Source organism: Bidens hawaiensis, unplaced genomic scaffold (assembly GCF_021521415.1).
Source record: "Bidens hawaiensis isolate Kalapana, Puna unplaced genomic scaffold, B.hawaiensis_p1.1 tig00013426_1, whole genome shotgun sequence".
NCBI classification, from domain to species: Eukaryota; Viridiplantae; Streptophyta; class Magnoliopsida; order Asterales; family Asteraceae; genus Bidens; species Bidens hawaiensis.
Window position 1 is genome coordinate 1 of NW_027492138.1, and position 14,859 is coordinate 14,859.

General features: G+C 34.2%; 3 protein-coding genes across 3 annotated transcripts; 2 read left to right on the plus strand and 1 right to left on the minus strand.

The window, feature by feature from the left end:
* Nucleotides 1–4: 4 nt before the first annotated feature.
* LOC143544070 (protein GRAVITROPIC IN THE LIGHT 1-like) lies at nt 5–868 on the plus strand (the record flags this gene model as incomplete). Its single annotated transcript, XM_077036231.1, has 1 exon — nt 5–868. A coding segment is annotated over one exon (606 nt), but the record flags the coding sequence as incomplete, so codon positions are not given.
* Nucleotides 869–4,880: 4,012 nt separating this feature from the next.
* LOC143544071 (proliferating cell nuclear antigen-like) lies at nt 4,881–7,429 on the plus strand. Its single transcript, XM_077036232.1, has 4 exons — nt 4,881–5,383; nt 6,775–6,927; nt 6,997–7,094; nt 7,181–7,429. The coding sequence occupies exons 1-4, from the start codon at nt 5,065–5,067 to the stop codon at nt 7,403–7,405; spliced, it is 795 nt and encodes a 264-aa protein (XP_076892347.1). The 5' UTR covers nt 4,881–5,064; the 3' UTR covers nt 7,406–7,429.
* Nucleotides 7,430–8,774: 1,345 nt separating this feature from the next.
* Nucleotides 8,775–11,360, minus strand: LOC143544028 (uncharacterized). Its single transcript, XM_077036208.1, has 2 exons — nt 9,809–11,360; nt 8,775–9,059 (listed from the first exon to the last, which is right to left on the minus strand). The coding sequence occupies exons 1-2, from the start codon at nt 10,145–10,147 to the stop codon at nt 8,775–8,777; spliced, it is 624 nt and encodes a 207-aa protein (XP_076892323.1). The 5' UTR covers nt 10,148–11,360.
* Nucleotides 11,361–14,859: the final 3,499 nt, after the last annotated feature.

Below are 14,859 nucleotides of genomic sequence, written 5' to 3' on the forward strand. Positions count from 1 at the left end.
CACAACCACAGACTCCATCGTCGGACCAAACCACGCCAAATACCCTCTCGAATCATACATAAACCGGAAACTCTTCCAAGGATTCGACCACGAGACGTTCTATATAGACGGAAGCCTAACATCACTTCTAAACCCTGACCAGTTCCGAACCGAATGCTTCACACAATACCGTGACATGAAAGCAATGGATCCAATCGAGCTGCTCGGTGTCTTACCGACGTGTCAGTTTGGAAAATTCTGCTCACAAAAGTACATTTCAATTGTGCATCCGAAGATGGAAGAATCGCTGTTTCGTGATCTTGAACAAAGGAGGCAGGTGTTGGCTGGAAACCACCCGAGGACTCGATTTTATGGAGAGTTTCTAGCGCTGGCTAAGGCGGTTTGGTTGTTGCATTTGCTTGTGTTTTCGTCGGATCCAGTTCCGAGTTATTTTGAAGGAAGGAGAGGGGCCGAGTTTAACTCGAGTTATATGGAGAGTGTGGTGAGGTTTCCTGGAGGTAATGTTGGAGCCAGTCATGTGGTTGGGTTTCCAGTGAGTCCCGGGTTTAAGCTTGAGAATGGTTCGGTCGTTAAAGCGAGGGTGTATCTTGTTCCCAAGAGTGAATTATAGGGGCGGAGGGTGTAATAATTTATAAGTGTAGCCTGTAGAGTTGAGACGTCATAAAAATTTGGCCAGCACCGATGGGGAGGACGGGATGGACACAAACAACCTCCCACTCATCGGTCTTGGCCAACTTTTTTATGTTGTTCTGAACAATACTGTGTAGCCTAACAAATTATCCGTACATTTGTTTTAAGTTAACAAGTTATTTATGTATGTGTTAATGACTTCATTTTTTGATGATAGCCCAACTAATTCACCGCTAATGGACCTTATCATGTGATAATCATTCTTTTTAAGTTTTTTTATGTTACAACAAATAAGTTTCATAATAAGTACATTAGTTCAACTGTTAGTGGATCGTTTGCCGAATCGAGTAAAGTTAAACTAAGGGGAGATAAAAATGAGAAGTGTGAGAAAGATTTCTGACCATACAAAAAACCCTTAAAAATAAATTAAAAAATAAAATAAAATCATAACTCAAAGATAAATAAAAAACAATAAAAATTAAAAAAACTAAAATGTTTCTGCAATCATTCACGTTAAAAAATAAAATAAAATAAAAAAATACAAAAAAATTGACGAAAAGACAAAATGTCGGGATCAAAGACACAATGACGAAAATGAACAAAAGACACAATTATAAATAAAAAAACAATAGATCGCAAAATATAACACAATGCTGAACAAAATATAACACAATGTTGAGTAATATAATACAATATAAAAAAAGACACAATGTCAAGAGAAAAAGACACAATCAATGACGAAAATAAACATACACAATGATAAACAAAAAAACACAACGACTTTTTTCACTTAACATTGTGTTTGTTTTTTATGGGAAGGAGAAAGACAGTGGAAACATCTTTTTGTTTTTATTTTTTTTATTTAATTGTGAGTTATGATATTTCTTTAAAAAGTTTTTTTTGTATGATTACAAATTCTGTTCATTTTTGTTCACTTACTATTGATTAATTAACCGAATAGTGAAATAAATAAAAACACATGTATAGTGCTATTAGTTCATTTGATTTGTAACAAATTGTGCTAATTAGAATATTGATTCTACAATTGAAAAATCGATTCTTGTAAGTAATACTATTAAAGTAATGGATTTAAAAGTAAAAATAGTCAAGTGTTTGTGCATGCGTCATTTCAAAATAATATAAAGGAAACAAAATATTGACATAAGAATAAAGTAAACATATCATCCCGCAATAACACATGAGAATAATATTCATATATGTAGGCTTTTAAATTTTCATGTATGAAAACCTTTGTTGGTAAATCTAAAACTTTCATATATTGTGATAATAATAACAAGATTAAGTCTGCTATTAGACTTTTGACATTTTTTTATTTATTAAATTTTGATAATTTTATAATCTATCAAAACTAACTTTTGATCGACAATATAGATTAAGTTTTAGGAGTATTTAAAGAATTTCAATATATTTAGTGAATTTCGTAATTTTTATTAAAGTAAACTAATTACTAATAAGGTAAAGGTAATATATAAATGAGCCTCATAATCAGGTTTTATACAGTATATTATTTATTTAAAACTATATTACTACTATTTTTACATTTATTTAACCAAAACATTGATTCTTGTAAATAAACACAGCTAATAAATTATTATAGCGTATCAAATATTTAATAACCATCTATATAAAGGAAACAAACTATTGGGATCACTATCAAAAACCAAACCATGGCTCGAACCACCATATTCTTATTTCTTTGTGTATTATCATTGTATCATGTTTGCTTTGTAACATCTTCTTTGGAATCATATACAATGAAAGTCATTGATGGTAAAATCAAGAATCTTGTTGCTCATATTTCATCAAACAACAAAGATTTTGGAAACCGAACAATGACTCTAGGCAATACATTCGAATGGAATTTTCGTAGAGATGCTGACGAGATGACTCGGTTTAGAGGCGAGTTTTTCTGGATGAGTCCCAAAAATACCGTCTATAGAGAAGTCAATTTTCATGTTTTTGATAATGATGTTGCGGTTGAGTGTGGTGAAAGTTGTTTAAAGAGTAACACATGCTTGTGATTAGTAACAGAAACCGGTTTTTATTTTTTGAAAGGTAAAACGTCCGGTTGGGTGCTTATGTTTAATTGGCAAACACCAGGGGTGATGAAGTCTACGTGAGAGACTAGTAGTTAGGTTTTATTGAATTGTTCTTGGTACTTTATGAAAATTATTATTAGAATAAAATGTTTATTTGGATTTTTCAGTTTTTGTTCAAATGATGTAATTCAAGTTTGAGTTTGATATTATTGTTATCTTTTGCTCCTAAAGTTTGGTTTAATTGTAGGTGTTGTAACTTTTAACTTTTAATGCTGCCGAAGATGATAAGCATGATGAAATAATTAGGGAGGATATCAAAATATTAATGTAATGATCATTTTCAAAAATAGGAGAGATGGTGATGAATCTTTTACTCAAATCAAATAATTCAAAAATTGTATTAGTAGCAAAGATGATGACAGTAATTTTGGAACCACAAAATCTACATTAGGGGTGTTCTTCGAGTTTCGGGTTTTTCGGGTCGGGTTCTTCGGGTTTCAAAGTTTTAAATCTTGACCCGAAACCCAACCCAAATCTCTCACGGATTTTGCGAGTTCGGATAATTCGGGTTCGGGTTTTTTCGGGTTGGGTTAATCGGGTTTCGGGTATCCTATCAAAAAAACACAAAACCACAAAATTTTTAATAACTACAATGCTAAAATTAAACAATCATATTCTTCTTTGCAACACAAATATCAAATAATAAACTAACCTAACTTGATAAAACAATTCAAAAGAAAGATAAAACTAACTCGAAACATAATCGTATTCAATCGGGCGTGTTTGGTTGTTCGATTACGGTTGCTATTAGTAATATACGGAAAACATGAATTAATAATAAGTAATCGATCCATAATAGTTAGAATGACAACAACCGATTAGAGCCAGTTATTGATAACTTTAGTGGTTAAGACTTAACCTATTACATAAAAATATATTTAATTTTAAAACTAAAAGTTTATTCGGGTTGACCCAAATCTTATAAATCAAACCCGAGAACCAACCCGCATTACTTCGGTTCGGGTTCGGGTTAGTCTTTTCTCCGGTTCGGGTTAATTCGGGTTCGGGTATGGGTTTTTTTCGGGTTGGGTTTCGGGTAGAAGTGACGGCCCTAATCTACATCAAATTAACAAAATATAGCACAAGTTTACTTGGTGACCCTAATCATGGGCATAATGGACAACCAATAAATAACTTGACTGGGCCTAGGTCCAACAAAGGGGCTAAAATAGATTGACCCATTTAAGGTGATGGACTGATGGGTGAAGCCCAGGTGACGGGTATGAATCCGGAGCTCCTTTTCAAGATACATAATCTAGTAGAGATGCACAACCCGATTTTTGGAACCGCAACCGGGTAATAACTGTGATGTGGTTACGAGTGCATTAAAATGACTCAAAATCTATTAGTTTACAAAAGCTTTAAATCCCAATAGGGGTTCTTTTAACTTCAATAATAATTATCCATCCAAAACCAACTACAACAAATAATACTTACAGCCTTACAAGACTAGCAAAAATAAAGAAAACAGAAAACTACTCAATTAAATCAAAATAAAGAAAAGGATAATGCCCCCAACTTAAATAAAAGATAACTATTAATTAAAAAGATAACCTATTAAAAAAATTCATGATAAACATCACTGCACCAAACTAGTTTCAACTTTGATCAACAAAGTCAAGAACCAGTTCGTGTAGTATATCGGGTTTCTATCAGGTTTTCATTACTTTATACACAAGAAATAGGTCATTGATTCAGCATTTGAAAAAAAAAGGGGAACACCCCCCTCCCCCAACCCCCACACACACATATAGTTCAAATCTATATTATAATGTATAACGGAATTAAAATATTCAATATAAGGATGCCAGGTTATGGCAAGGTCAGGTCCGTGTTTTGACTGCCCTGTCTAATTCCAGGTCCGGGTTCAATTTTTCAGAGAAACTAAAAAATCGATTTATTTGCATGTTTTCAAATCGGGCCAGGTCTAAAATCAATTTAAACCAAACATTTTTTTTTGGTAAGGTGGGTCAGGTTACAAACCGGGTTGGCGGGCCTAAACCAACTTTTTTTGCACGTCGGCTTAGACACCGGTTTTAGCTTGAAACAAGTTCGGGTTCGAAACCGATTTTTATGTACATCTGACATCTCCACTTCCGGGCCAAGCCCAAAAAAAGCCCAACCGAAAATAGCGGGAACAAAAAACCCTTTAATATTTTTCAGTTTCAGCTTCCCGCCAATACTCCTTAATCTTCCCTCGCACGCTTTCCAATTCCACTCCCTATATAAACCCCTAATATCATTTCCCCAATTTCAAACCTTCAAACCCTAATTCTTCAATTCCAATTTCAGTTTCTTCAATTCATCCATCAACATGTTAGAACTCCGTTTGGTTCAAGGCAGTCTGCTAAAAAAGGTGATGGAGTCAATCAAGGATCTGGTCAACGACGCCAATTTCGACTGCTCGGCCACCGGATTCAGTCTCCAGGCGATGGACTCCAGCCACGTGGCGCTGGTGTCTTTATTGCTGAGAGCGGAAGGGTTCGAGCATTACCGGTGCGACCGGAACGTGTCGATGGGGATGAACTTGAATAATATGTCGAAGATGTTGAAGTGTGCCGGGAATGATGATATTATTACGCTCAAGGCGGATGATGGAAGTGATACTGTCACGTTCATGTTTGAGAGTCCCAGTAAGTATTAATTAAGTGTTAATTAGTTAGGGCTAATTGAGATTTTAAGTGTTGTTTGTTATTTCTGGCTTTAGGTTTTTTCTTATAGTTATAACTAGTATTGTATGTCTTAAGCTTATATTTGGTTTTTTAATCAGTGTTTATGGGTAATTAAGGTGTTTGTTTAATTGCTGCTATATTATACAGAGTTAAGGGATGATAGTTTTATATAAATTTGTAGGTTATTTATTTTTTATTGTCTGAATAAAATTTCAGGGGAAAAAAATACTCTCTAGGAAGCTTGCTAGTATTTGTAGGGGTATAAATAAAGAGCTTAGCCGAGCTTGATTAAGCTCGTGCTTGGCTTACGACTTACGAGAGCTTGAGCTTCACTTGTTTCGACCTTTTTTTAAAAGTCAAACTTGGCTCATCACCCATGAGTCATTCTTTCAAACCTGGGTGTGGCTTGCTTATCGTTTATTAATTAGCTGCGCTGTCTCATTAAAAGTGTCCATATTTTTTTTTTGTTTGTCCCATCACAAATGTTCATTATTAAAATTTATTAGCCAATTTCTAAGTTCACCCTTAAATACACTCAATTAGCATTAATAAACAATATTGATGGATCTGATTTCCAAGAGAATTATTGTCCTTTAGTAAGCAAAAAAGATAATCATTCAATATATCTTGAACCTTTTGTTTTTCAAACCATGATACTTAAAGAGGGATGAATGGAGTATTAGTGAATTCATGAATGATTTTAATCATTTTTATATAATTTGAGAAAAAACTTTAAACAAGTCTAACCTTTTGTAGTGGCTTAAACGAGCCAAGCTTGACTTAAGCTCAGTTGAAGCAGTGCGAAATTAATATTTAAAAGTGCCACAACTAAAAATGCACAAGGCTTGAGCTTGGCTTTGATCTAAATGAAGTTTATTTGAGGCTTGATCTCAGCCTAAAGCTTTAGGCTGAAATAGCTTTGTTTGTTTTGTTCTTTTTATTAATCTGATCTCAAGTAGCTTGCAGGTAGTTTGGTATGTTTGCATTCTTATTAGTATGTTATTTTCAGATTGATATATGTTGTTTCTATTCTTTTGAATTTGAGTTGCCAATTGTGAAGTTTTACTGATTTCTGTGAATTAATTGTGCATATTAGTATAGATGTTCGAGATGTTTATGTGCTGGTTTTGAAGTTACGAGTTTAACCTGCCAGTTGTTTACTTTTGCTGTTTTTTATTAATTTGAGCTGCAAATTGTGCATACTTGATTTGACATTTGTTTGCTTTGTTATTTTTAGGATATATCTGTCATGAATTTAAGCTAGCAGTTGTGCACTTTTTCTGATTTTTATGACTTCAACTTGCTAATTTCCTTGATTTGAGATATATTTGTTGTTACTTTATGAACTACAGCTCAAGACAAGATTGCTGATTTTGAAATGAAACTAATGGACATTGATAGTGAGCATCTTGGCATACCTGAAGCCGAGTATCATGCAATTGTAAGGATGCCCTCAGCTGAGTTTGCAAGAATCTGTAAAGATCTCAGCAGTATTGGTGACACAGGTAGTCTCCTTTTAATATCAAAGTAATTAACCGGAAGATGAATTTTAATTGGTTGTTTGTTTTACGTAGTTGTGATTTCTGTCACCAAAGAAGGTGTGAAATTCTCAACAAGAGGTGATATTGGAACCGCAAATGTTGTTTGCAGACAGAACACCACAGTTGATAAGGTAAAACCATCATACAATTATTAATACACTTGCTTATGAATCTTTGTGTCATGTTTATCATTTTAATTATTAATTTATATTTACAGCCTGAAGAAGCTACTGTTATTGAGATGAACGAGCCAGTTTCTTTAACATTTGCATTGAGGTATATGAACTCATTCACCAAAGCAACACCATTATCAAACACTGTCACGATCAGCTTATCATCTGAGCTTCCGGTGGTTGTCGAGTACAAAATAGCTGAAATGGGCTACATAAGGTTTTACTTGGCTCCTAAAATTGAAGAAGACGGTGAAGAAAACAATTCATGAAAACTTAGGTACTTTACTTCATAAATGGCTTGTTTATGACTAAATTTACCCTTTTGGATTCAAAATTTTCTAGTATGTAACAACTATTTGAAGTTTACTTGTTATTAGTGTTATGTTTGGTAGTGGAATGCTTATGTAGTTTTTCTTTTAGTTTTAATGGTTTCTGAGATTACTTGTTTTTAATCTTGTTTAGTTAGATAATGATGTTTTAAGTGTGTTGATTATTGCTGGAATTATAGTGTTCAACAGTCTAAATGTTCTTTAATTCATATTGAATTTGAGTTTTCATGTTTGATTTAGTGGCTTACATTTGTTTTCAATGGTTATATTGTTATATCATCTCTGTTGGTTTATATGAACTTAAGCTGAACTAGTGACTGGTGTACCAGAAATAACTGATTTTCACCAATTTGCCTACCAACCACTACATTTTACAAATTACTATTGGCTTACCACATAACACTCACCAAACTCTGGTATACCAACCCCTATTGGCCGAGTAGTACAGCGAGTAGCGAGGGACAAGTCACAGGTTTGTGAACTCGGTGAAGTAGAGGATAACCTTGTATGACCGTTTGCATGTTAAAAAAATAATTTTTTTAAAATTTAAATACATAAAACTCTAAAACCATTTCAATTATGTTCTTTCTTCTAGTTATTTTACGTTGTAAAATAACTACAAATACTTGTTTTTCTTCATTTAATATAAGACATATCTTTCATTTATTATTATCGTGTCACATGTCTAGGTTTGGTGTGTATGCATTGTGATGCTTTTTTTTGTCATATGTGTAAGTTATTGTCTTCTATCTATTTTAAGATGTTACTTTTACCATGTAAATTTCTTGTGTATTATAGCATTTGAATTGTAGATGTTTGAATATTAAAAAAGAATTTTAACAATACATGGAATCGTAAACTGTTCCAGACTTCCCGCCACAATTTGTTTATCTTCTACTCAATGTACTCTCCTCAACTTAAAAAATAAAACGCTCTTAAAATTTTATAAATTATTTAATATTAATTTAATATAAAAAGCGATTTAGTGTTTTACTTTATTGTAGATTTTACCCGATCAATATGGCCCAGCCCATATTTGGATTTTTGCCCCGTATAAAAATTTGTTGAATTTGTCACCAGCCATTGTGGATTATATAGTTACTCAAGATAGAGTTGCGAGAATATTTATCAAGGTTTACATCAAACTTTGTTTCGGCACAAATTCAAATGATGGTTTTCTAAAAACAAATTGTCAATGAGTGAGAGTTGTTATGAAACACTAAGAAAAGAGGTCATCATATCATATGTTATCATATCTATTGTCTTATACCAACCTATATCAAACTGGTTAAACTATTTAATAACCAGACTATAAAAGTAAAAGACAATAATCCCATTTTAAACCCTTCCAACAGGTGAAAGAGGTGGAAACGAAGCAAAACGAAGCAAAACGAACCGGACTTGGGTCATTTGTCACTCGTTTGGCAACATAAGTTGTTGATTCTTGATACTGAGACGATTTTCTGCATTCGACAACTGATATACACATGGAGAATGCTTGTAAAGGTGAAACAGATGAATTATATTCAACAGAAAATATCCCATCTTTTATTGGACAAAGGTTGAAGAAAGGTTTCTTGTTCATCACATCTCCCTGTTGAAAGAATATATTAAAGAGATTAGAACCCTCTAAAAATAAATATTCACTGGTGCGATAAATGGGTCGTGCCCGTGGGTTGGCGCGTCTAACCAAGCACAAACCCGGAATTGTGTCAGACACATGAACTCAAACACGGAATGTTATACCCAAAAAAAGAAAACTAATATTCGCAAATTACAAAATTTTACTAAAAGAGAACAAATGTAAGTACAATAATTAAGTTTAAACTATAAAATTGGATTTCATTTCTCTTTATCTTTGAATTAAGCTAAATGTGTTCGTGACATAAACTAACTTTCAACAATCGGGTTAAACTGGTCAACCCACAAAGTCAACCCGAGCATGACCAGCTCATTTAGCTACATACATTCGCGGGATCACCCCAAAACTGACCAGAATATTTTATTATATCTTTAAATTTTAGCATAAAATACAAAATCAGTTGGAAGTTATATGTCATAAACCAACATTTTTGAAAAAGAATTATGAAAACAGAACAGGTTAAAGTAATCAACCAGCAAAGTCAACCCGAGCATGACCCATTTAGCTAAATGTGTTCATGGGTTCTACCCAAAACTGACTGGAACTAGTTTAAACAGAACTCAAACCCGTATAATTTTATGTGTCGGAAATTCGTTCCCCTAATACTGACCCGATCACACCTGAACAGGCCTGTTTAAACTAAACACAAAACTGACCCAAACGCGTTAAAACAAATGCTAACACGAAGATGAAACATGTACCTGAAAGAAAAGCTCAAACTGGCCATTGGGTGAGCTTGATCCTCCACTAGACTGCACCTGGTTAGATAAAACTCTTAACCTGCACCCCAAATCCCAACCGCCACAGTCGCACACACCACCAGACCGCCACCTGTCAGTCAACGGTGATGGTTTCCCGTTACTCGACACACCATGATTCCCGCCAGGTAGGATCACCGTTGTACTAAAGCGGTCCTGATTCTCTTCATCATTTCTCGAAAACTTCACAACAATGGCTGCTTGTTCATCATATGGGTCAACACGAAACAAGGAGAATTCTCGCATGTCGGAGTTATAAATTGAACGATTTGTAACCATCATTTGAGCTGTTACATTCGGGGCATAACCGGGACCTTTGTCTTTTCTTGATAACCAACTGATATTCTTTTTCTTGATTTCATCAACGGTGAAGATCGTGTAGATCCAGTGGTTGCTACTATCTTTCCTAGATGAAGAGCTTAAATCCCGTACAGTGGCTGCAAGTATATTATTATTGTCTCGATTGCAAACGTGAACAGAGGCCGACCGTTCTTTATAACCGACTGAAAAAGAGCTTGTCTTGTTGGTGTTGGTTCACACGTCTCGTTTTGCAAATCCAAACTTGAAATTGAATTTGCTCTTACTGTTGAGTCTCGACGGGGGCTTTCGGTAGATTGACGAGAATTTGTTGACTTTAGTTGAAAGAGTGGTTCAAATAATCGTCTTAACGGACTTGCTTGAGATCGCGTAGAGAAACTTTTACTATCATTATTAATATCGGTAGCTGTTTTTTGAGAAACGGGTGATTCGGTTCTTTTTATATTGCCAAAGCTAAACCGCCGCATCGGAGACATACTTCTCATTTTACTAGGAGTAGCATTGCCCGCTTCAAGATTCGAAATCTTGGAAGAAAAAGATGATCTTTTTACTTCAAATAAACGACTTTTTTCGTCTATTTCACTTTTTTCATGAGATATTGTAGGCGAAGGATCAAAATCCAGTGTTCTACAAAATGGATCTTGGATCTTCATCTTTCCCTTCAAAGTTGCAGGGGTTGTATAACTTCGGGTGTCGGTTAAAGATTCGGGTTCTTGAATCTTGGATGGATAAAAAGGTTGTGACTTGCTAACGCTTTTTGAATACAAAGACGTGTTGAAATGAGATTGTAGGGTTACCCTGGGAGGTCTTTGACCAGAATGAGAGAATCTTTGACCTATGGTTGACGGGGGAGTTGACCCTTCGGTTGAAAATAACGGGGACGAATGACTGCTAGAGGGCAGATCTTTGTTAAGATGCTGATATTGCCATTTTTGTAACCTACCCCAATCCATTACTCCAAGATTCAAAGCCTTTGTATCTTTTCTTGTTTCAAGATAACTCGGTAAATTCGACATGTGTCTAACAATTTCATCTTTATTTCCAACCTTTTCGGTTTGATTTGAAGGCGACGCTGTCATATTTAATCGAGCTTTCATGTCTTCATAATGAAAATCCGTATAGGAATGGCGCCGTTTCTCCAATTCAAACTTGTTTCTCAAAGTTTGACCAGGCTGAAACCGGGTCGCCCATTTTGCATATATTAATGTCAACAAAAGTTGAAGCTAATTTGAATCAGTCAAATCATATCCGCCAACTCAACAAAATCTATATATAAAATTATAAACAGAAATTGATATCAATTAGTGAGCCAAAACACAAACAGAGTAATGCTTTAAGTTGAAGTAAAAAATCCATTAAGAATTTAAGATTCATATTGAAATAAACAAACTTGGTATGATTATCAACCACCTATAGGTAACATTTCACATAACATATGACTAACTTCACTTGCTTCAAAATCAAGCCTAATTAGAGACTAACGCAGTTTAACCCTATTTAAAACATGACAAATTACAATTGTGCACTAGACATACACAGTTGACACTTGACAGTACAACTGTATTTTTGATTGGTTGTTTTAGAATGTATGGACAAGGAAGAAACTGAAAGTGTGAATAATATGTGGTCCTACAGTTTATGACATTAACAAAGAATCAAAAAAAAAATGCAGAATGTCATATGAAACATATACCCAAGATTCCCAAATAAGTAAAATAAAAGTTAGTGAATTACAGTTCATATTATTTTTAATATTGAACCTCTGATTGGTACAAAGATAACAGTACAAAATAATACATTAAAATAAATAAATAATAGAAATTAAAAGACTCAAGAGACCTGACCACATTCTCTTATCTTTTCCCTTTTTAATTTATAATTAACAAAAAAAAAAAAAAAAACTAGAGTTAGATTCAAAGGCAATAATAAGATACCAAGCCCTAAAAGCAGGCAACCACCATGATTTCTTGGATACCCATCAAGAATATTACTTCAAAATGACTAAATTAAACAATAATCATGCAACAAAGTAACTAAAACATGATATAAACAAGGCCCAATTAAGAAATCAAAGCAAATACTCAGTGAGGCATTTCGTCGAACACTTACCAGGCATGAAAATGCAAATGGGTTCTTTGAATACAAAGAGTTTGTATCGACTGGCGGTTCAAAAAGAGTTGATTTGGCACAGGAAGTGCGGAAAACTCAAGAACACTGATAAAGATTTGACTTTTAAAAGTCAAGAAAGAAAATAAGTTACAGTAGAAAGTATGGGTTGTGTGTGAGTAATTTAAGGGGGTGAAATCATTGAAGTAGTTCAGTAATGTCAGAAGACTAAAGAAAGAGAGAGAGAGAGAGAGAGAGAGAGAGAGAGAGAGAAGACGCGTTTGATTGGACGGTGGAGTAGATAGATAGATACAGGATATACATATATGCACGGTGGATATATAACTTTTGTAATTTTTTTTTAAATTTTCTTTGTGGTGCCATCCTCATGATGTGTTTTGGGTCGTATATGGAGTTATACATGTATAGTCATACATAATTGACAAATGTGCTTTACGATGGTTTTTTAGTCTATAAGACCCATATAGGGTACCCTATATGACTTGTATAGATTGAGACATATTCTTACACGTTATGACATAATTCTGGCGTATTTGACTCGTATAGCCGTATACGACTTGTATGTATAGGAGAATCCAGTGTTTGAATAACCTATTATGTGGTGTGGGAATAACCACACTATGACACATTGTGTTCTCGAACTTTGAAAAATTACACGTATGTCTCTGACACTTTGAAGCGGTAACACTCGTGCTCACTAATGTGAATTGATATTAGTTATTTTTCAGATAAGTGTGTGAAATTACTAAGATACATTTACCTTAAAAAACAAGTAAATAATTAAGACCACTGTAGTACATAAAATACATATAAATAGATTTATACTTAGTCTTTTTTTATTATAGTCTCAGGTTTAAAATTTGACTTATAGGGGACTCATTAATTGTGTTCTCGTGCAAGTTAGATTTAAAACGTCAAAATCAGTATTAACGGTTGACATTCCGTTTTAAAAATGTCACTCATATATGGAAGGTTGTTTCTAACACTATTAAAAGATATTTGTATAAACAAAACAAAATTGTAGACCCATTTTACAAAAAAATACAAGCATCCCCAAAACGATAATGATAGATGTAACTTTTTAAAACATGGTAGCATGCCTGTGGGGTATTATTTCAAGGGAAAATTCCCACAATGTCCCATTCATAAAATGTATTTCCAAGTTTATTCTCACTAATTTAAATTTTCAACTTTGTTCTTTTGGTATCTTGTCGTCGACGATATGATAGCGTACACTGACGATGCGTTACTGAAACAAATAGGATAACGACACGTGGCCGGAATCTGTGTTGACGATGTGTTATGTTGCTAACGTAGGGTAGCGGCGATGCGTTATGTTGCTAACGTAGGGTAGCAGCGATGCGTTATCACTAACGTATCGTGGAACCCTTGTGTTGTTATAACAAGGTGGCAACAACATAACGTATCGCCGCTACCCTACGTTAGCAACATAACGCATCGTCAACCCTATGTTATACTTAAGGGTAGCGGCGATGTGTTATGTTGCTAACGTAACGTAGGGTAGCAACGATGACGTAGGTAGCAGCGATGCGTTATCCACTAACGCATCGTCGGCGACCTATTCCGGCCAGATTCCGGCCACGTGTCGTTATCCTATTTGTTTCAGTAACACATCGTCGGTGTTCGCTATCATATCGTCGACGACAAGATAACAAAGGGACAAAATTGAAAACTTGAATTAGCGGGGATAATTTTGAAAACACATTCTCAAAATGGGCTATTATGGGAACTTTCCTTTATTTCAATACAAGTCCATGCATGGGAATTAAAATATAAATATTCAAGAAGATATTGACTATAAATAATTCATATCACCACGATGTTTAATGATATTGATTCTTCAATTATAAATATGTGATTTTATTTGTTTGTAAAAAGTTGGCTTTTGTTCCAAGCTTAATGAATAAAACGCAAACATTGTTTTTTTTATCGCATTTGAAACTATCTTCAATACCTGAGTGAGTTTTCCTGAAACGTGATATTAACTGTTCATACTATGGACTCCATACAGAACGCTAAGTTTTCTATATTCAGTTAAGTGCAAAACTATTCATAGTTTGTTAACCCCACCTTAAGTGCAAGCTCTATAAACAGATGTGTGATACACTGATACTAATTGAACTTATTTGAACTCGAGTTTAGTTTAACAAATAAGCTCACCGAGTTTTATTAGTTCATAAATAGGCATGCTAGAGCAAAATTTAGTTTATTAGAATATTCTAAAACAACTAAAAGAATATTTGGATCGAGTTCGATTACAATTATGAAAAGTTATCCAAGTTAAATCATGATCTAGTAGATTGATTATTAAACTTGAAAGTGAATCTTCTACTACTTAGGCTATGTGTCATGGGCAACTAGAAAATGCTAGTTAAAACGTTACATTATTGTCACGTAGGACGCCAGTGGCGGAGCCACCCTATGGTCACCGGGTTCGGTCGAACCCGGTTCTTTTTCGATATAACCTATAGTATCAAACCAATAAGCGAACCCATCCTTTTTCAAAGGACGAACCCAGTGTCATTCTA